Source organism: Paroedura picta, chromosome 6 (assembly GCF_049243985.1).
Source record: "Paroedura picta isolate Pp20150507F chromosome 6, Ppicta_v3.0, whole genome shotgun sequence".
Taxonomy (NCBI): Eukaryota; Metazoa; Chordata; class Lepidosauria; order Squamata; family Gekkonidae; genus Paroedura; species Paroedura picta.
This window is the reverse complement of record NC_135374.1, coordinates 117,314,404-117,336,170: the sequence shown is the minus strand read 5'-3', so window position 1 is coordinate 117,336,170 and position 21,767 is coordinate 117,314,404. Positions and strand designations below refer to the sequence as shown.

General features: G+C 46.1%; 1 protein-coding gene across 7 annotated transcripts in view; it reads right to left on the bottom strand.

Annotated features, from left to right (window-relative positions):
• PCDH9 (protocadherin 9) overlaps window positions 1-21,767 on the bottom strand; it is a 950,858-nt gene that overhangs the window by 742,344 nt on the left and 186,747 nt on the right. The window contains exon 3 of one of the 7 annotated variants that reach the window (XM_077344016.1): window positions 18,413-19,631. The exons of the other annotated variants lie outside the window; for them this stretch is intronic. Within the exon in view, the coding sequence (XP_077200131.1) occupies window positions 19,554-19,631 (78 nt within the window). The 3' untranslated portion in view covers window positions 18,413-19,553. Of the gene's footprint in view, window positions 1-18,412; window positions 19,632-21,767 lie in introns of those variants that run through there. 7 annotated transcript variants of the gene reach the window in all.

The window sequence follows — 21,767 nt, the reverse complement described above, 5'->3', positions numbered from 1 at the left end:
TCAAACTTTCTATGGCAATCTTACTCCTTGCTTCCTTCGTTTTCCCCGGAACTATTCCTTCAGGAGTTCCTGGTTACTAGCAATAATGGATAACATAAATGTGCATAAACATCTAGCATTCACCTGCAAGGCACAGCATAGCTTCATGACTCATGGCACATGTAAGTAGCATTCGAAATATGTCACCACATAATTTTGAAAAAAGAAGCAAATATGCTTTGGTCAGTGTGCAAACATGTCCCCAAATTTCCTCCTGTTTTGTTATTCAACTCTATTATCAGGATTATGGTCAGAACAACTTTTATAGAAACCTGAATTCCTTTTTTATGGAAAAGATTAATGCTTTTTTATGGTAAAGAAACTGCATTTGATCTCCTCATTCTGTGGGAAAACAGGGAGTTTCCTTTACAACTCTTTTAAAAGCTAATGCACATATAATGTATTTAATGTATGTATAATGGTTTAAGTGAGGTTACTTTTCCTCCTACATTTCTCTGTCCATCTCCGCCAGGTGCTTGCTGAAATCTTTAAGGAGCATCAATGTATGTATAATTGAACTATCATTCTCATGAGAGCCAGTTTGGTGTAGTGGTTAGGAGTGTGGACTTCTAATCTGGCATGCCAGGTTCGATTCTGCGCTCCCCCACATGCAGCCAGCTGGGTGGCCTTGGGCTCGCCAGAGCATTGATAAAGCTGTTCTGACCAAGCAGTGATATCAGCGCTCTCTCAGCCTCACCCACCTCACAGGGTGTCTGTTGTGGGGAGAGGAAAGGGAAGGCGACTGTAAGCCGCTTTGAGCCTCCTTCAGGTAGGGAAAAGCGGCATATAAGAACCAACTCTTCTTCTTCTTCAGTAATCTCAGGGCTCTCTCAGCCTCCCCTCCCTCACAGGGGGTCTGTTGTGGGGAGAGGAAAGGGAAGGCGACTGTAAGACGCTTTGAGCCTCCTTCAGGTAGGGAAAAGCGGCATATAAGAACCAACTCTTCTTCTTCTTCTTCTTCTTCTTCTTCTTCTTCTTCTTCTTCTTCTTCTTCTTCTTCTTCTTCTTCTTCATTATTCCCAGCCTCAAAATAATTTTGGCAGTGAGTCCTGTTGCTTGCCTATCTCGGGTCCCAGCCAACATCTGTATTGCTCTTGCCTGGGTGGGGCAGCTGAAAGTTTCACTCTGTTTTTCTTTTGAAAATGGCTTTTATCAAGAAAAATAGCTTTAGGACTGTCTCGTTGGTTTTAGGCCTTCCTTAGTCTAACAGAAGTAAAGTAGATAACACCTTCCCCATTATTTTGGCAGTGATGATTTCTGCCTTCCTGCAAAGTGACATAGCACTTTCGGAATGTCTGTGTCCAAAACTGGCCCCACTAGCATCTTTGATATGAAGGATATTGAAGATCCCAACAAGAACACTATTTAGGATCATAGACTCACAGATGTGGAAGAGACTCCGGTGTCACCTACCTGCCCACCTACTGTGACCCTAATTTCATGCCCAAATGATCTCCTCCACCAAAAATCTCCAGAATCCAGCCTGGCCTGGAGGGAATTCACCTACCATCCCACAGTGGCAGTCAGCAATTCCCTGGGTCTGCAAGGAAGGAGCACAATAGACAAACACTGGCACCTTCCTTCCTGCCCACCCACTTACAACCTGCCTATGTTCATAAAATCAGCATTTCTGTCAGATGACTATCTAGTCTCTGCTTCAAAACTTCCAAAGAAGAAGAACTCACCACCTCCTGAGGAAGCCTGTTCTATTGAGGAAGTGCTCTAACTCAGTGGTCCCCAACCCCCGGTCCAGGGACCGGCACCGGTCCATGGATCATTTGGTACCGGGCCACGACTCCTCCTCATCCTCTTCCCTGGATGCTGCCTCAGGGGCTGCCCTGCCACTCTGGCGCCGGCTCACCTTTGGTGCTCTCCAGCAGCGGCCATGGCTGGGGCTCCCCCATCACGTGGCAGTGCACAGCTGCTGATGGCAGCGCCCCCCAGCAGGCGGCAGGAAGTCAGGGGCACTGGCGGGAAAGCAAGTGGAGCAGGGGCTCAGGCGGCGACAACATCCCCGGTCATAAAAAGATTGGGGACCACTGCTCTAACTGACAGGAACCTCCACCCGGATGTTTAGCCGAAAATTCTTTGGAATTAATTTCGACCCATTGGTTCTGGGGCAACAGAAAACAACTCTGCTCTATCCTTTATTCCCTATTGAAAGTACAGAGCAATAAAGTCATGAAGAGTTGCCATACTTCCCCCCACCCGACATTGTGTTAGGTTGCCAGGTCCCCCCAGGCCAAGGGCAGGAGATGGAGAGGTAGTTTTGCCAGATCCAGTCTGGAGAACTCTTGTTGATTTGGGATGGAGCCTGGAGACCACAAGGACCTCTGTGGGGTACAAAGCCATTCAATTCCCTCCTCAAAGCTACCATTTTCTCCAAGAGAAGTGATCGGTGTAGTTTGGAGACAACTGGTGCTTCATGGGGACCTCCAGGGCTCACCTGGAAACTGGCATCCCAGCTGAGTGTTGTAGATTTACTTCATTATTTGCAGTGGTTTATTTAAAGGCAGTAATTAAAATATGTCTATCCCTGTCTTTCCCTTGTAACTCAAGGCATCTTACAATCCCAGGATTTTAAGCATGCAAAAAAGAATATTCAACCCACACATACTCTGATTTACATATTTTATTTATATTGTAAGCCACCTTGATCTTCACTAAGGAAGAAAGGCAGCTCATAAATCAACCAATCAATCTGTAATATGAGGGTGGGGATAAAAAGGAAAGCCAGATTTTTAAAAAATTAAGGGTTAAGGTTGACTATTGGTGAATAACTACTGGATTCATAGAAGATGCCTAAGGAAGAATTTCCAAAGAGAAAGAATGTGACTTTATTCTAACAATATACTAATGTCTTTTCTTCCTTCCTTCTATCCTTCCTTCCTAGGTGGGAAATGGAATTTGTGAAAGAGCCAACTAGCAATCAAAAGAAATTTTTCAGCACTCTGAACAATTAAGGTAGGAAAAGAAATTAAACAACAGAATTTGTTTATTGTCAGATAGTCCGAATCCATCAATTCACTTCTTTCTTTCTTTTTTACAACAGAGATTAGTTGTGGGACTTCTAGGGTACATTGTCTGAGCCCTGCATAAACCTGACTGTCCAGTCCTATGCAAACTTCCACAGAAAGATGTCCCAGTGTGCTCAATGGAGCTTACTGCCACGTAAGCAGACACTGGATAACAGTTTTAGTCAGTTTACTCAATGACCTTCACAGGTATGCCAAATTTATATAAAAAATAATTCTAGAAATACTGGGAAGTACTTGAGGGGCAGAAGAACTTGTGAAGGCAGCTTTGAACCTTCCGTCCTGAAGGGCAGAGGTGGAAATGCTACTTTTAGGCAAACTTCCTCTGCCAGGCAGCACTGAAAAACTGACGGAAAGTGGTGGAGAATAGCCTTTATGTTTACTTCAGTAGTATGTCTGAAGCCCCTTGATACTGTGCTGTTCTTTGTCGAAGAGTTTAAAGATTAAATCCACTTTACAGGCTTCAAGTCAATTGGTTTCCGGAGTTTTGAACTGTTACCTCTTTAAAGTAAAGCCACAGACCTCCATCTGTCTGTTCCATCAACCATGAGCCAACAGAGGAAACATATTCCGGGTCCGCTACTACTACCAGAGATGGTCACAAACCAGTACAGGAGCCAAAATTCATCACTAACTTGACCCGGTTCAGAGCCCCCTGAACATTTACCAGACTTTTGTCCAGTTCAGTTCAGCTGTTCAGGCCATTTAAACTTAACAGTTGAGCAGTGTGGATCCACCTGTCAGCTGTTAGGCTTAAATGGCTGTGAGCCATTAAAAATGTCAATTTCACTCCCCTGTGTTTCAAATTGGGGGGAAACAAACAAAAAAGGACAGGGGAAACCCACTTAACCCTTTCCAGGAGATCTTCTTTTCTGGGAGAAAGGAAAATCTGAATTCATCAGTTTGGGGCACATTTGGCTTGGTTCACAGTTGTGTTCAGGGGCCATCCTGATCCTGAACTGAACTGGATTGTTTAGGATCATGTCCATCCCTAATCATGACTGGGATTTGTTCCCTTTTGTTCCCAAATGTATACTCACAGTGTCATGTACAAAATGCCCCAGTGGTGTGTGTTGTCTTTCTTGAATAGACAAAAGTGCCTGGTCTTGTTCTCCCTGTAGATCAATAAGGCGCTTGAGCTGTACAGATAAGCTTGCTCGGAGCATACAAGAACAACAAGCAAGACTTAACAAAATGCAACCCCCCGCAGGATCCCTGAAGGCAGTATGAATTGCTTTGTCCATCATGACAACTCCAGCAACCGCTGCATAGTTAATGTAACACATCAGCCCCACCACAAGACATGGGCTTTGGATGAGATTCACGAGTCTTACTCATTTGTTCACAGCACACAAAATGAAGAATACGAAGATCTTTATTTGAAATATATGGCTATTTGGAATCTCCATGGGGGAGGGGGGGACCATGTTAAAACTGGAGCCAAAAGGAAAAGTGAGGTATAAGTATTTTAAGAATAACTAAACACATATATACAAGCAAGCTTTACTCAGTGGAGTGCTAGGACAATGTTTCTTCCACACAGAAAATCATTCAAAAAGCTTGGGAAAACACTCACATAAGAACCAGAAACAAGGATTTAAAAAACACCAATTTAGAGCATGACAAGTGTCAATGAAGGGGATGATAAAGGACAGCCTAAAAATTGTTATTTTAAGACAGGGGTCGTCAAACTGCGGCCCTGTTGATCGCAATTCATGGGAATTGTAGTCCATGAACATCTGGAGGGCCGCAATTTGATGACCCCTGTTTTAACATATCAGTGGTCTGGGCTTTTTCTCGTTTTTTAAAAATAACGATGTATGTTTTTATGCTTGCTTGTTGTTGTTTTAAAATTTGGGACTTAAAATGGTGTATTTTAATGGTTTGGGATTTTAAAGAATTATTGTATAAGTTGTCCTGGGCAGGTCCTAGAAGAGGTGGCATTACAATGTTCTAAATGGAAAAATAAAATAACAACCTTAGAAAAGGGTGACAAATAAAAAGTATCATGGACAGGCTTATACCTTTGATCCCTCAGCCAAGGGCTCCCAGCTCCGGGTGTGGAAATATCAGGAAAATTGGGGTGGGAAGGGAGAGACCTGATCAGGGCACTGTGCCATAGAGCAGCGGTCCCCTTTCTGTGGTCAGGGACTGCCTCCGGGGTGAGGGGAGAGCCGATGGCCTGGGTGCTGCGCACGCGCGGCAGCTGCGCACAAATGCGCACACGCAGTTGCTGCGTATGCACAGTTTCACCTCCAGAGGGCGCTAAAGTGCATGCACGGCAACTGCTCATGTGCGTTTTCACCACCAGGGGCACAAACACGCATGCGCAGCAAGTGCACATGCACATTTGCGTCGTCGGCGTGCCGGCAGCCATGTCTGCCTCTTCACCTCCCTCTTGCAGCGAGACGCTCACCAGACCTGGTGAGCTTCTCCTTGTGGGGGGGGGGAGGCGGGTGCGGCTGCCGACAGCCTGGTACCGTGGCCTTCGCGGCCCGGTACTGGGCTGAGGACCGGGGGTTGATGACCCCCACCATAGAGTCTGCCCTCTAACACAGTCATCTTCTCCGGGAGATCAGATCTCGGCCATCTGGAGATCCACTGCAATGGTAGGAGATCTCCAGGACACACCACAAGGATGGCTATCCTATCTCATCTGTCTGATATATACTGAGAAGAACAAAGGAGTAACATTTTTTAGAGTGAAGTTTTCTTGTCCACTTGGTACTCTTAGCTGAAAGCACATTTTAATTGCATGCTTCCTTAGCCCACTATTTTCCAGCTACCTTTTTTGAGGCAACAGATATTATATATATACCAGTTGGGAAGGCAGGAACAAGCAGCATTCTGAGCATACATTCCCACTGCAACCTGCCTTCACCTTATGATTTAAGAGCTAACATTTAATTTTCTTCTAGCCTTTAGTGGTGAAACCCTTGCTTATTGCAATCAATTTGCTCTCTCTCCCCCCTCTCTTCATCTCTCTCTCTTCTCTCTCTCCCTTTTCCCTTTAGAAACAACTTCTCTCATAGCCTCAGGAACAATTCAGCTTGGTATAGAAAGAAAGAAAGAAAGAAAGAAAGAAAGAAAGAAAGAAAGAAAGAAAGAAAGAAAGAAAGAAAGAAAGAAAGAAAGAAAGAAAGAAAGAAAGAAAGAAAGAAAGAAAGAACGAGGAATTGCTGGTTTCAGGGTTCTAGTCACGAATTTGGCCGACTCCTAGGTGTGGTTTTGGAGGGGGGAAACGAAAGAAAGATTGCACATATAAACCTTATACATGGAATGGCCAGTGAATTCTCCTGACATTAAATCCTAGGTGAATTTTTGTGGTCTTGCTCAGGTGAAACATCAGAAAGCATTCTGACAGAAACTAAAAGAACGGGAGTTAATGAAAGTTTTTAGGTCAGTGGTGGGCAAACTGTGTCCCTCCAGATGTCCATGGGCTACAACTCCCATGAACCCCTGCCAGCATGGGAATTGTAGTTCATGGACATCTGGAGGGCCACAGTTTGCCCACCCCTGTTTTAGGGGATTAAACACATCTTTATAAACTTTTTTGTTGTTCTTGCTAAAACAGATTTGGAGGCAAAATTTGGAGGGGCCAGGATGGGCAGATCATATTTAGGAATCTCAATGCCTAGTTAAAAAAAATAAACGGAAGATTTGGGGAAGCATTTACAGTGCTTATTGATTAACACACTTCCCTACAAAATAAAGAACTGAACACCCGCATTGCTGCTATGTCAGGATCACACACCCCATCCTCTCACACCCTCCATTTCATCTGCCTCCCCCTGTCCACGGCTAACAGCAGTTTGGTGGGGAGCTGTTTCCCTGGCACAGGGGACATGTTTAAACCTCCCCTTTTCTGGCATCACACTCCTATTCCCTCATAATCCCTTGAGACATGAAATTTGGGCAGGGGTGGAGAGATCCATCAATGGCTCCCATAAATATTTTAGCCCTGTTTTGTTTCTAAATGCTACCCCTCATTATTGGCCAAGATAAGAGAGACGTTTTTATATATATTATAGCTGTTTATATCACTCTCCCTTATAAACCTTTCCCCTACTCTTCCCAAAAACTGACACCCTGTGAGGTAGGTAAGGTTGAGACAGTCATGAGAGAACTGTGCCAGGACAGAAGTGACCCCGTGCGTCTCATGTGCCTGAAACAGCGTTCTCTCTCCACAACAAACACCCTGTGAAGTAGGTGGGGCTGAGAGAGCTCTAACAGGACTGTGACAGATCCAAGGTCACGCTGCAGGTCTCATTGCCTCGAAACAGCAAACAATCACCTTCCCTTCTTCTCCCCGCAACAGATACCTTGTGAGCTAGGTGGGGCTTAGAGAGCTCTAAGAGAATTGTGACTGGTTCAAGGTCACCCTGTGGGCCTCACGTGACTCAAAGCAGCATACAATCACCTTCCCTTCCTCTTCCCAGGTAACTGTGACTGGCCCAAGGTCACCCAGCTGGCTGCATGTGAAGGAGGATTGAGGAATCAAACCCAATTCTCCAGTTCAGAGGTTGCTGCTCTGAACCACTCCCACAAGAGAGATCTGCCTATTCAACTTGTTGTATGTATGTATGTATGTATGTATGTATGTATGTATGTATGTATGTATGTATGTATGTATGTATGTATGTATGTTTGTTTGTTTGTTTGTTTGTTTGTTTGTTTGTTTGTTGTCCTCCTTTCTCCTTGAGACTCTGGATGTATTGCAACGAATTAATCAACAGAACTGAACAATGGGACATTAAATAAACAATGTTATCGGGTTCGGGTCACAAAAGCAAGCAGAAGCCTAAATGACAGAACTGGAGCAAAGCATTAATGTTAACAAATATATTGAATGATGCAAAATTCCTTAGAAGGACCCAATTTTCAGCAAGCTATATGCAGTACCATGGACCAGTGATCCCCAACCTTTTTATCACCGGGGACCACTCAACGCTGGACAATTTTTCTGAGGCCCGGTGGGGGGGGGGGTAGTTTACTCCTCTACTAACCTCTACTATGGTTATGTTTAAACATCCCTTCAAAATAAGATACAGACACGCCACAACAATGAACATAAGGAACATTTTATTTTCATGGAAATTTTAACTCATGACAATGACAAATCAATGGGAACCCTGAGCTTGTTTCTCTGCAACGAGATAGTTCCATCTGGGAGTGATGGGAGACAAGGACACCCGAAGTGTGTTGTAAAGGGCCGGGGGGGGGAGTGAAGTAAAGGGCCGGGGGGGGGAGAAGGCGTCCTTCACGGCCCACCTCCAATTAGTCGATGGACCACATGTGGTCCGCATCCCACAGGTTGGGGATCGCTACCATAGACTACGGTCCCTAATAATTTGTCCAAGTCATTTTGTGAATCACTGAATGCAGGGCAGCTTTGTTGCCTGCGTAGAAAAACCCTCTTGAATAATTCAGTGATGCATTATTTGCGGGAAACCATGTGCTTGGGAGCCTTCCTGGCCTTCTCAGGCAGGCCGTTCTCCCGAAGGTGTTATGGAATATCCATAAATACTACGACTGCTCAGAATTCCCCCCCCCCCAAAAAAAGTGATGAGTACTAAGAGTGAAGAAGGCTGATTCTGTGAAGGCAAAGGGGTGGCAGGTTACAATAGATGAGCGATTGGGATGTGAGTGTCCTTCATAGTGCAGGGGGTTGGACTAGATGACCCATGAGGTCCCTTCCAACTCTATGATTCTATGATTCCAAGGGATAATAATTTCTGATCCAAAAAGCAACCCATTCTGAGTTCGAATTATTGTTTTTAAATCATTGCAGAAATGCCAAAAGCTTGGGGGAGGGGGACCCACGATGACGCCACCAATCCTTGTACAGGAAGGAGCTTGACTCCGGAGTTAATTAAAACTGCTTAAAAGAGGTTCTGCTTAAAAGGTTCTGCTTTTAAGCTTAAAACTGCTTAAAAGAGCTCATCCCCTCTTGTCTACCCATAATTGTAAAAGTGGTCTTCTCAACCCCAGATGGAGCTACTAGGGAGCAGCACCTAATGGTTTCACAGGGGAACCGCGATCCTTAACCAAGACTCTCCACCTATCGAAATCCTCTGTATAAATCGCAGGCATTTAATTCAACACAGGCGAGCCAAACGTTGCTCTCAGCATGGGAAAGTGAGGTTTCAGAAATGACCAGGGGGCCAGGGCTCTTCAACATGCATTTCTTTCTTCACACCATTCTAGCCAGGAGAATTCTCCTTGGGGCTTGTTCAGTGCCTGCACCGTGAACCAGAGCCGGAAGCTGAATTTGCTCTTGGAAAGCGAAGAGATTCTGTGGGGGCTATGTGTGGTCCTGGGCAGAAGAATGACTCTGTCGTCATGGGTACTTTCTGTTTACAATCCCATGTGGCGGAGTTGGCGACAGATACAAAGAGGCTGCCTTGTCTGAATGCAAAACGTTTGGGAGCTCTCATTGGCTGGAGGGAGGCCAGAGCTGCAAGTGTGTGTGTTTGTGTGTGTCTGTGTGTGTGTGTGGGGGGGGGGGGAACTAGCCAGAGAAGAAGAATGGATGAATTAGCATGCAGGAAGCAAAGTGCACAGGGCTTTGCCCTCCTCTGAATGCTAGGATATTTCAGCACTTATTTATTTATTTTGTTTATTTTTAATCCAATTGATAAGCCAGCCTTCCCCCGAAGGCTCAGGGCAGCTTACGACAAAGATTAAAACATTTTAACATTAAAAACACGTCAGTATTTAAAATCCTAGGCCACGCTTTCTCAGCTCTCTTGACAGCCCTGGAAGAGTTTCCGGAAGGGGTGGATGTTAATTATTTTTATACATATATATAGTTAAATGTGTTAAACATGTATTGATCATATGGTCATGTCAACCCATCCACCCCTCCCAAAACAGCACACGAAGGGCCTGGAGGGGGTGGCAAGGGGAGGGGCCCCGAGTGGGCATGTATATCCCCAAAATCATGTTGGTTTTTAAGGAACTGCGGAAATCAAATCTAGCTTTTCCCCTGCAGAACCACGAAGCTTCGAGGGAGCCTTGCCTCTCGAAATCTTACACCCCCATTCCCTGTTGATTCCCAAGGTACTGCCAGACTCAACTCTCGCTTTCACTGCAGACCAGTGTAGCTTTGCAGTAGGTTTGCCTCTGAAAAGCTTAAACCCCCAAAATGTGTTGGTCTCTAAGGTGCTGATGGATTAACATCTTATTTGGAGGGGGGGGGGATACCAAAACGGTAGGGTTAGCATTTAGGGAAAATGTCACTCCTTTCTTTTTAGATAGCCCTCTCTCCCAAACCTTCCGTTCTGCTTGAGGATCCTTTAATGCAGGGGTAGTCAAAATGTGGCCCTCCAGATGTTCATGGACTACACTTCCCATGAGCCCCTGCCAGCGTTCGCTGGCAGGGGCTCCTGGGAATTGTAGTCCATGGACATCTGGAGGGCCGCAGCTTGAATACCCCTGCTTTAATGGCTCTTCATCTCAGACCTGGGCGGGTTTGTGTTCCAAATCCAGGCTGTGGCGTCTTGGCACAACATCAATGCATTTTTGTGCAGGGAAACCACACTGCAGCCACAGCAGCGACACCACCACTATCCCAGAGACTTCACTTTCCTGGCAATTTTAATTTTATGGTTAGGCAGACTGGATGGATTCCATTCAGTAGTTGCTAGGGAGACTGCAAGAGAACAAGAGAGGGGAGGGAACTGTACAACAGGAAAGGCTGGATCCTGCCAAAAACACCCGATGCCTTCCAGGAGACATAAAACCCAGAAGGCTGCAGATGTGACTGAAAAAGAAAGTTGGTCAACTGTAGGAGGGAAAAACAACAGCAGAGCCACCTCTTCTCCCAAGACAGAGAAACAGCTCTCTTTCTCTCGCTCGCTTCTGCCTGCCCCCATTCAGACTACAAAGTTTATCCAAGGTGTTCATTACATCTCTGCTGCTGACGATGTGGACATGACTAACCCCCCAAACAAAGCCAATGTGTGTGGGCGGGGGGGGGGGGAGCTTCCCTGTAATAATTTCCAAGCGGCATTCGCCCCTTCCCCATACACGACAATTCGTGGGGTTCGTGTGACAGAAGGTTATAATTTTTGTTCTATTTTCTAGATTTATATACTGCTTTTCCTAAGAACCCACGGCTGTTCACAGAATAAAATACAATACTTCCCCCCATAAAACCTCAATCTTTACACCGCCCGTGGCACCGCGGGCGCCACGGGCTAAATAAAAGGGTAAGGCGTTCTGGGGCGGGATGTGTCCGGGATGAGGAAGGGGCCAGACTGGACCCTTCCTCCGGACAGACAATCGGAGGGACCAATCGGTCTCTCCGATTCCCAGCCCCAGGAACTGCTTGCAGTTGCTCCTTTGCCGCCAGCCTGATGAGAGAGACGCCAGAGAGAGACGACGACGAGGGAGCCCCCGGGAGAAGGCTCCAGAGAGCCTCGGGTGGGGGGGGGGGGTGGGCCGGCCAGCCTTCTCCCGGGTTCCCTTGCCATGATCATGAAGGAGGCGAGCGACTCCAAGGACCAGCAGCTCACGGTGAGAGAAAGTTTTCCCCACCTGTCTGATGCATCCATTGCAACTTGGTGAAGGAAAGAAGGATATGGGAGGAGGGCAGATTCAATAGAGTACAATACTCCCCCCCCCCCTCCCGTTGCACTTTCTTATGTTCTTTCTTCCTAATAGAGGGAAACAGTCCCAATAAGAATGGGTTGACCTCTTTTAATCAGTGAGCTGTGTTAGGCGGGGTCAGCTGTCATTAATAGAACGGTCACAGAGATGCTTAAGGTACCCGCTGGCCTTCAGAGACCTGTTCTCCTTATCCAAGCAGAACCCAGAGTTTAGTTGTGCTTTTGCATCTGTGTAGCCCATCTGGCAGGTTTGATTAGTAGTAGATGTGCCTAAATCTGAACTACTCCTTTTATGCCCCAGACCAAAGAGGTTTAGCTGCCATAAACATTTTTAGCAGCAAATAATGACCCAGGAATGGAAGATTGGTGGCTGAGTTTGCCTTGCCCCACTAATGTATTTACATAACAGTAATTAGTAAATTTCTCACTCATAGCCTGTACTACTGAGCTAACTGTACTAGCCAACTGTTATTAGTCTGTTACATACAACAAAAACGTTTGCTTATGGTGTTTGGATAGCACCTTGGAAGAGAGAGGTGGCTGTTTTCTGAAAGATTTTTTCCCCTACAGCAGACTGCTATCTTCTCAAAATGTAAAAAGCTTTCTGTACATTATGTACATGTAAAATATGTTAATGTATATTTTCTGCTTTCCCAATCTTCATCAGTGGTTGCAAATTACAAACCTTATTCAACGTGTTAAATGGTAACTTTAAGCTGACTTCTATTTCAGCCTGTTCATTCTTATGAGCACTCAGTTTTGGCCTTTGTAACAGGAGGGAACCTGTTTTTTTTTACTCTGGTTACCCCTCCAATGTCCATTAGGGAGTGTTGGGAAAAGAATCAAACCACAACAGATTCTATGTAAACCAGCAATAATTGTTATCTTAATAATAATCCATAGGATCTCTATTTTGGGCGTCTACGATGCAGCGAGGCCGCTCCGTCGGCCGGGAGAAGGCTCGAGAGAGCCTCGGGTGGGGGGTAGGCCTTCTCCCAGGCCATCTAGCGCCCATTTCATTTGCATGTGAAATGGGCTTTAAATCTAGTTTACAATAAGACAGCAAGTGGCCAGACATTCTTCTGAGTAACCAATCCCATCCCACCTTGTTCAGCCGGAGGCTGAGTCCTCTTCCAAGAGGATTGAGTGCAGGTCTAACAGACCTTGGGAAGGGGTCCTTGGATGGAATACCGGGATTCTGCCCTGGCCTCACCCATACGCCTGGTGGAAGAGCTCCGTCTTGCAGGCCCTGCGGAAAGCTGACAATTCTGGCAGGGCCCTCAGCTCTTCCGGGAGCTCATTCCACCAGGTTGGGGACAGGACAGAGAAGGCCCTGGCCATGGTCGAGGCCAGGTGAACATCCCAGGGGCCCGGGACAGCCAGTAAATTCATACCCGCAGAACAGGTATCATGCCCACAGATACCAAGTATGTAAAAAAAAAACCCAGCATGCAGAGTTGCAGAGAATAGCTGCGGGAGAAAGAAATATATTCATGGATGTGAATTTGCCTTATACTGAATTAACCCTTAGTCCACCAAGGACAGTATTGTTGACTCAGTCAGGCAGCAGTTCTCAAGAATCTCAGCATATTTCCCATCTTCTACTTTAACTGGAGTTGCTGGGAATTGAATCTGGGACCTTCATCATGCAAAGCTCTTCCGCTGAGCCACAGTCCTTCCTGGCCCAACGTTGGCTCTCCAGATATCCATGGACTACAATTTCCATGAGCCCCTGCCAGCATGTTGGCAAGAGTTTATGGGAATTGTAGTCCACAGACTTCTGGAGAGCCACAGTGGAGCCACCCCTGGCGTAGACAAGCAGGATGCAGGCAAACCTGTTGTTGAAGAACGCTCCCCCCCCCCCCCCCGCGGAACATTCAACCATGAAATCTCCACTGCCTGCATCTCAGGAGCAGCCTGACAACATAAAAAGAGAGTGGCCCCGAAGGACCACTCAACAAAACTCCTCCTTCCTTGCCTGCCAGAGAGAGTCAGAACAACTTTGTCAAGTGCCTGGCAGGTCACGCCCTCGGTCACTGGGCTGCAATTAACTTGGTGGTTCCTGAGTTGCAGAAGGTCCCTGGGAAGCATCCTGCAGCCAGACAGAGTGCCAATGATCATGCTGGGCCTCCCGGACCATAGCTCCTGCATCTACAGCAGGGGTAGTCAGACTGCGGCCCTCCAGATGTCCATGGACTACAATTCCCAGGAGGCCCCTGCCAGCGAATGCTGGCAGGGGGCTCCTGGGAATTGTAGTCCATGGACATCTGGAGGGCCGCAGTTTGACTACCCCTGCTCTACAGCTTTGCATTAAAGCACTGTGGGAACCTGACACGGGAACGCTTCCCTACTGCTTCTCAGGCGCTCCCTTGAAACTGGGCCAGGGACTGGAGATAGGAAAGTGCTGTGTCTGGATTACCTCTCCAAGGAAGAAGATGCTTCTTCCAGAACTTGAGGGCCGCTGACAGGTTGGGATCATCGCTGCAACCTCACGAGTGGCCTTGAAGATGGGCCTTTTGCCCACAGATCCCAAGTTGGCTTCGTAACCGAGCGGGGGATTTTCCTTCAGACCTCCTCAACACTCTTTCCGCTGCGTCTCGGCCCTCTTAAATATTTTACTTTTACCGAGGCTCTGCTGAATTGTTCAGTATCCGAAGACCTCACAGCGGCTTCATTCTAGCTCATAAACTTTAATGGCTTGGCACGCATCCCGAGGCAGGAAGGCTCTGAGTGAAACCTCCACAGTCTAGCAAAGGCCTGTCTCGGGGACGGCTGCCATTTTTGGAGAGGGAAAATGGTTCAGCTGGCACAATTGCAGCGGTGCCTCAGCAAAGCACGTCTCAGCATTGTCTGGACAGAGAGGTGAGGACTGCAGGCCAGGAGGTCCTCCCACCTACTGCGGAATTGATATTCATCCTCCCCGGGTTCTTACCCAGCCTGTGACCCAATCAAAAGCAGACAACCAAGTACAGTAAGCCGCAATGCACTTCTGACACTGGAGTGCAGAGGGCAAACCCTGAATTTATTTTGCATGCTCAAGGCAATGAAACAGCCCACGATTAAAAAAGGAAGAAAGAAAGAAAAAGATTTGCTCTTACTGAAACCAATCGACAAGATTCTCTGCACTTTGCAGATTATGGAGCTAGTGCAGGGGGAGGGGGTGTCTGGAGGTTGTTATGCAGGACTCGGGACTTTACCCGAGGACGTTTGCATTGCATTTTGCAGAGCCATCACTGCCTCGCCAACAATGAATACATTGTGCCACTGCCCCGCAAGGTTAATAAGTTTCTGAATCGTCCAAAGAGGATGGCAGAATCCCCTCTTCCCACTGCTATTATTTATAGATGGGAGCACGAAGAGAGCAAGAACAATCCTATCATAAAGCTCCTTTTTGACTGAGAGTGCCCCAGATCAGCTAAAATGTTCTGCCGGCCGGCCGGGCGGTTTTGTTTCCATCTTGCAGGGAATCTCTTCACAGCTCAACAGCACAGAGCAAAATGCTGAATAGAAAAAACAGTATTATCCTTCAGCAACAAAAATAGAGATTCAGAATCCAGAAAGGGAACCATAAACGACAACAGCCTTTTCTCTCTGTCTCCAAGGAAAGCAGAAGTGGTAGAGCAGGGGTCCCCAATCAGGTGTTCCTGGCTGCCAGGACAGCTGCTGACATGTTTTCTGGCACCAGCCAAGTGTTTTTAGGGTGTGGGCGTGGCCATGCAGGGCCTTTGCCCAGCAAGTATTTTGGCTGACTACAGGAAATTTCATTGGTTGTGCAGATTTTTGTGTCTGCCACCACAGACCAGGATCTGCACGGTGTTCTTGGAGTTAAGCAAACATTTTGTGGCAGCCATTTTTGTTGCTGAGCCCCTCATGTCTTGTTAGAACGGTAAATGTGCCTGCAGTGCAAAAACGGCAGAGACCCCTGTGGAACAGTGTCTGTGCTGCACTCAGAAGGTCCCAGGTTCGATCCCTGGCGTCTCTGGTTAAGAAGAAGAAGAGTTGGTTTTTATATGCCATTTTTCTTGACCCAAAAGAATCTCAAAGCGGCTGAGAGAGAAAAAGAAGAGTTGGTTCTTATATGCTGCTTTTCTCTACCCGAAGGAGTCTCAAAGCTGCCTACATTCACCTTCCCTTTCCTCTCCCCACAACAGACAACCTGTGAAGGAGGGGAGGCTGAGAGAGCCCTGATATCACTGCTCAATCAGAACGGCTTTATCAGTGCCGTAGTGAGCCCAAGGTCACCCAGCTGGCTGCATGTAGAAGAGCGGGGAATCAAACCCAGCTCACCAGATTGGAACTATGCATTCCCAACCACTATACCAAGCTGGGTGACCAGATAGTGGTTGATGTGAAAGACCCTCTTCCTGAGATCCCAGAGAGCCCCTATCAGTCAGAGGAGACAATATCCAGCGTGAAGGAGGAGGAGGAGGAGGAGAAGAGCTGTTTTTTTTGTACCCTGCTTTTTACCACCCAAAGGCATCTCAAGGAGGCTTACAATCACCTTCCCCTTCCTCTCCCCACAACAGGCAACCTTTGAGGTAGGTGCGGCTGAGAGAGCCCTGATATTACTGTTCAGGCAGGATTAGGGCTGTGATGAGCCCAAGCTAATCATAATAATTTAATAATAATATTTGACCTCCAAAAATGTTTTTTTTTACCTCACCCAGCTGGCTGCATTTGTAGAGGCAGGAATCAAACCCTGGTTGCCAGATTAGAAGCCGCTGCTCTCAACCTCTACACCAAGCTGGCTCATAGCTTAAGAATCTCATTTTGAGAGTGGGGGCCTGAAAACAGTCTACAGTTCTCTCTTTTGTTCCATTTAGACCTCCAGGACTTCTGTGCTTTTCACAAGCAACCCAATCACCTATCCAAATGAATGTGCCCTCTGCTCACCTTCCCATTGTAGATGGCCACTATTAAAAACCCTTCTCATCACAGTTGTCAGGCTTCCATAACTGGCCTCTTCTCTGGGCAGCAGTAAAGTTGTGGGGTTTTTTCAAGAGGAGCAGGAAGAACCAAGGCAGACACTGTTCCTGCCAATCTACTCCCTTTTGCTTCCAACATCAACCTGTACATTTTCAACGTCCCTCAACCGATCAGAAAGGGTATGTGGGAAGGGCACGAAGGTTTTCTACAGCTAGGATCGTGTCAACTCTCTGCTCCAAGGAATTAACATCCTGACGTCGCCTCACCAGCTATATGGCCAAGAAGGGAAAACTCCTAGCCTGCCACAAATGCCGCTAGTCTTTAAGGTGCTCCTGGACTCTCGCTCTGTTCCTTTAAAATAAACACCAGAAGAAAGGTAACAAACTCTGGTCTCCTGGTACTCCTTCCGTCAATGACTACTTTCATTCATTCTTCACACACACGCTCCACCCAATACAATCAGAGTCCAGTAGCACCTTTAAGACCAACAAAGATGTATTCCAGGCATGAGCTTTCGAGTGCAAGCACTCTTCATGTCAGTATTGCACTCGAAAGCTCACGCCTTGAATAAATCTTTGTTGGTCTTAAAGGTGCTACTGGACTCTGATTTTATTGTGTTCCTTCAGACCAACACAGCTACTCATTTGAAACACTCCACCCAAAACATCTGCCTCTTTAATATTTGCAGTCTTTCTCTCACCGCTATTCAGGGCAGGTTCCTAACTCTCCAGTGAAAAGACAAGGGTTATGGAGCTGTAGATGCCTTTAGTATCCAGTGAGTTTCTTAAGTTTTAATGTGTTGGCTAAAAGCTTAGGCTGGTGAATTAGGTTCACTCATCAAAAACATTGCTGGGCTAGATGTCACACAGTTGTTTATTACTATTATTAATAATAACCCTAATAACACTATTATTATTATTTAACTAAGCAACAAACAGCACATCCTGTACCATCCAAATGCCTTTGATGACTAAAGTTTGTTCTCCCTGGTGTTGACTGTACCATCTTCCCTTCCCTGCAAGGAATTGGTGGGAGGGGAGCACAGCAGTCCGTATCCTCTTCAAGTGACAAGTATACAGATTAAAAATTTATAGATTATTAAAATCCTCTTATTTCCTGTTCTGTTGCTAGTTAGACAGTGGGATGCATAATTGATGGGCTCACTTTATATTGTCTTCCACAGTGGCCGTTGCTTCGCAAAGGCACCGTTCAATTGGATTAGGGGCAACTCACGATACCTAGCAGAAACCATATGCAGGGCAGGGGGAGAGTAGTCAGGCCTACAGGGAAGACAGACACCATAGACTTTTGGCAAAAGGCTACAGCTTTATCATCATGCAAATGAGCAGACACAAAGCCCCCCAATCCCACCCTGGGTGGATCCAACAACCCTCGTCCCCACTCCATCTCACTCTGGGCTGCTGATTTGTTCTACTGTTATGGACAGACTACCTCAAGGACCCATCTTGAGCTGTGAAAGACCCACATAAGAATCAAGACTGATACAAACACACGTGGACATATAATTTAATAATACTTTATATAATCATAGAATCATAGAGTTGGAAGGAGCCATACAGGCCATCTAGTCCAACCCCCTGCTCGACGCAGGATCAGCCCAAAGCATCCTAAAGCAGTGGTCCCCAACCTTTTTATCACCGGGGACCACTCAACGCCTTTTATTGAGGCCCGGTGGGGGGGGGTAGTTTACTCCTCTACTCTCAACCACTGCCCTAGCGCTCTCTGATCGCTATGGTAATGTTTAAACATCCCTTCAAAATAAGATACAGACACGCCACAACAATGAACATGAGGAACATTTTATTTTCATGGAAATTTTAACTCATGACAATGACAAATCAATGGGAACCCTGAGCTTGTTTCTCTGCAATGAGATAGTCCCATCTGGGAGTGATGGGAGACAATGACACACAAAGTGTGTTGTCAAGGGCCGGGGGGGGAGGCATCCTTCAGGGCCCACCTCCAATTAGTCGAAGGACCACATGTTGGGGATCGCTATCCTAAAGCGGCCCACAGGTTGGGGATCGCTATCCTAAAGCATCCAAGAAAAGTGTGCATCCAACCTTTGCTTGAAGACTGCCAGTGAGGGGGAGCTCACCTCCTCCTTAGGCAGCCTATTCCACTGCTGAACTACTCTGACTGTGAATTTTTTAAAAATAATATCCTATAATAATGTGTTACTCTGGAATCTGAGAAGTTGTGGAAGAGATCATCAAGTTTTCAGGGCAAGAGATGCTCAGAGGGAGTTTGCCACTGCCTGGTTCGATCCTGGACTTGGTTGGTCATCTCCCACCTGAGTACGAGCCAGGGCTGAGCACACTTAGCTTCATTATCTCCAATTAGAGTCGCTGAGTGTGATAGGACTGTGTGTGCATCCATCCATCTGTGGTCACTGACCTGTGATAGATCATTCCTCACTATAATTGAATGATGTATTTTGATTCATTCATCCCCCACTTTTCTCCCCCAATGGTGACCCAAAGTGCCTTACAACTTCTGCCCTTCTCCATGCAATCCCCACAACAACTGTGTGAGGTAGGTTAGGCTGAGAGGGTGCAACTGGCCCAAGGACACCCCACATTTTGTACGGCACAAGTGGGGATTCGAAACGGGGTCTTCCAGCTTCTAACAGGTTTTCTCAACCATGGGTTTTCTTGACAGCCCGGGGAAGGTTTCCCAAAGGGATGGGAGTTATGTTTTATATGTTTTTTAAAAGAATTGTTAAGCATTTATTGGGTGATATTACCATATATGGTCATGTTGAGCCCCCTTCCAAAAATGGCCAATAATGGGCCTGGAGGGGGTGGGAAGGGGAGGGGCCCCAGGTGGGCGTATCCATAGTGATGCATCCCAACCATATTCTGCACAATCGTGGCACGTCTGGGATTTCTTGAAGCCTGAAGCCTGTTTCAGGGGTTTCTCAACAGCAGGCGTAGTCAAACTGCGGCCCTCCAGATGCCCATGGACGACAATTCCCATGAGCCCCTGCCAGCGAATGCTAAAAAAAAGTTGAAAAGGCTGCCATGAGGATTTTGATTGGGTGGCCTTAAATTGTGTATGTGTGTGTGCACGTATAAACTGTACTACAGCTAATAAATTGGTCACACAGAAAGTCATTTCTAGTATATTTTATTCCTTTAACACCCCCTCCCTGGTCAAATTAACTTACTACTTAACATTTTTGGACCCTTTTCCCATTAAGTTAGGAGAGAAGGTTTTCTTATAACTGACTCAGAAGTAAGTCCATTGATTTCTTTGAGACTGTTTTTCAGTCCCACAAAGGAATGCAGCTTTCAGTACAAACCTCTGGGTAAAGAGCTGTATCCTGAATTTACAAATGGGAGGAAAGTATTTCGATTGTGCTCTGTCTAAGGCCTGAAAGCAGGTACTCCAGATTTCACCCCAGGTTTATCTGATAAATGATTTAAAAAACCTGAGTAATGTCTGGGATATATAAATAAATCTGTTTAGAATCCATTATATCAATGCAGTGTGTCAGGGAACTTTTCCAAGATTAATACCTGCTGACGGTTTAAACATTCTAATCTTCTTAAAGGAACACATATTTAATACAATGGGACAAGCCTCTAGCAGTATATGAAAACTGTACTTATAAAGGGCTGGTTTTCTACAAGCATCTGTATTTTCTGCATTTCAATACCCTCTTACGAGTTGGGGAGGGGAGGAAATTATTGCCCTTTACAGACAAAGCAGGGAGGCAAAGTTATTCTGCAGACTTGGTCCTCCAGCCATTTCTTTCTTATCTGCCATTTATCATCTCTCACAAAATTATGTCCCCATCATTCTGGAAAGTAACCAAAATAAAATTAACTACATGCATTCCACAGGGCCTGCAAGACAGAGCCATTCCACTAGCCTTATGGCTGCAACCCGAAAAAAGCAGTTCTCGCCACTGGGAGGAAGGGGAAGAGAGCTGGAATTCCATCAGGGAATTTTAGCTGAGAATTGTACTGTTTATAAATTTTAACTTTGTAGATTTTTACTGCTGTTACCTGTCCAGACCAATATGGAAGGGTGGGATATAAATTCTTCTTCTTCTTCTTCTTCTTCTTCTTCTTATTATTATTATTATTAGTAGTAGTAGTAGTAGTAGTAGTAGTAGTAGGAGTAGGAGTAGGAGTAGCAGCAGCAGCAGCAGCAGCAGCAACAGCAACAGCAATAGTAGTAGTAATTTGTTCGTGAAACAGTCTGAAAGCCAGCCGAGGTAAGGATCAAGTCAACACCTGTGAAGGAGAGGAGGTTCTACAGAGAACCCATCTCACTGGTCATGAACCGAGAGAACCAACAAAGCAACAAACCCCAAACAGAAGTTCCAGCAAGAACTTCAATTGCTATATATTCCCTGTCATGTAAAAAGATCATAGTCTGACGAAGGGTGCTTGCACTCCAAAGCTCAGCCCTTGAATAAATCTTTGTTGGTCTTAAAGGTGCTACTGGACTCTGGTTTTATTGTGCTACTTCAGACCAACACGGCTACTCATTTGAAAGGACCAAGATAGTTCCCTAGGCAACAAAGCAGGGAGAACAGCCTTTCACACGCGGAGGCTAACATGGGTTACAACTGGTTACAGCTTCAAAGACACATCATTGTGGGGATTATATCTAACAAGCAAATGATACTAGCCAGAGTGCATGCAATTCAACAGAGTACAAGGCAGATCAAGAGAAATGGCAAATCAAACACAATGTTGACTCTGGATACATAAATATAGGTCCAGTTGACTTCAGCTAGGCATCCTTCTCCAAAATGCATAAGTAATTCAGAGGCACAAAAATAATTACCTTGATACATTTTTTAAAAATTAGATGGCGATGTGATCAATACCTCTCCACGATGCAGCCCCAGAAGAATCTGCATGAGTTTCTTCTCTATTCTCCATTCTCCATGAGACACTTCTCCTTGAGGGGACCTGTCTCATTTGCCTTGCTTAGCTGTTTTTTTCCAGACCTACCTTACAAAGCATTTGGTATTTATATGTGAAGACACTGGAGTAGTCCTAGTGGATCAGCTCACTGATCCATCTAGCCCACCATTCTGTTTTAAATACTGGCCAGTCAGTTGCCCCAGAGGGCCAACTCATGGGACTGAAAGGCAATGGCTCTCCCGAGATGA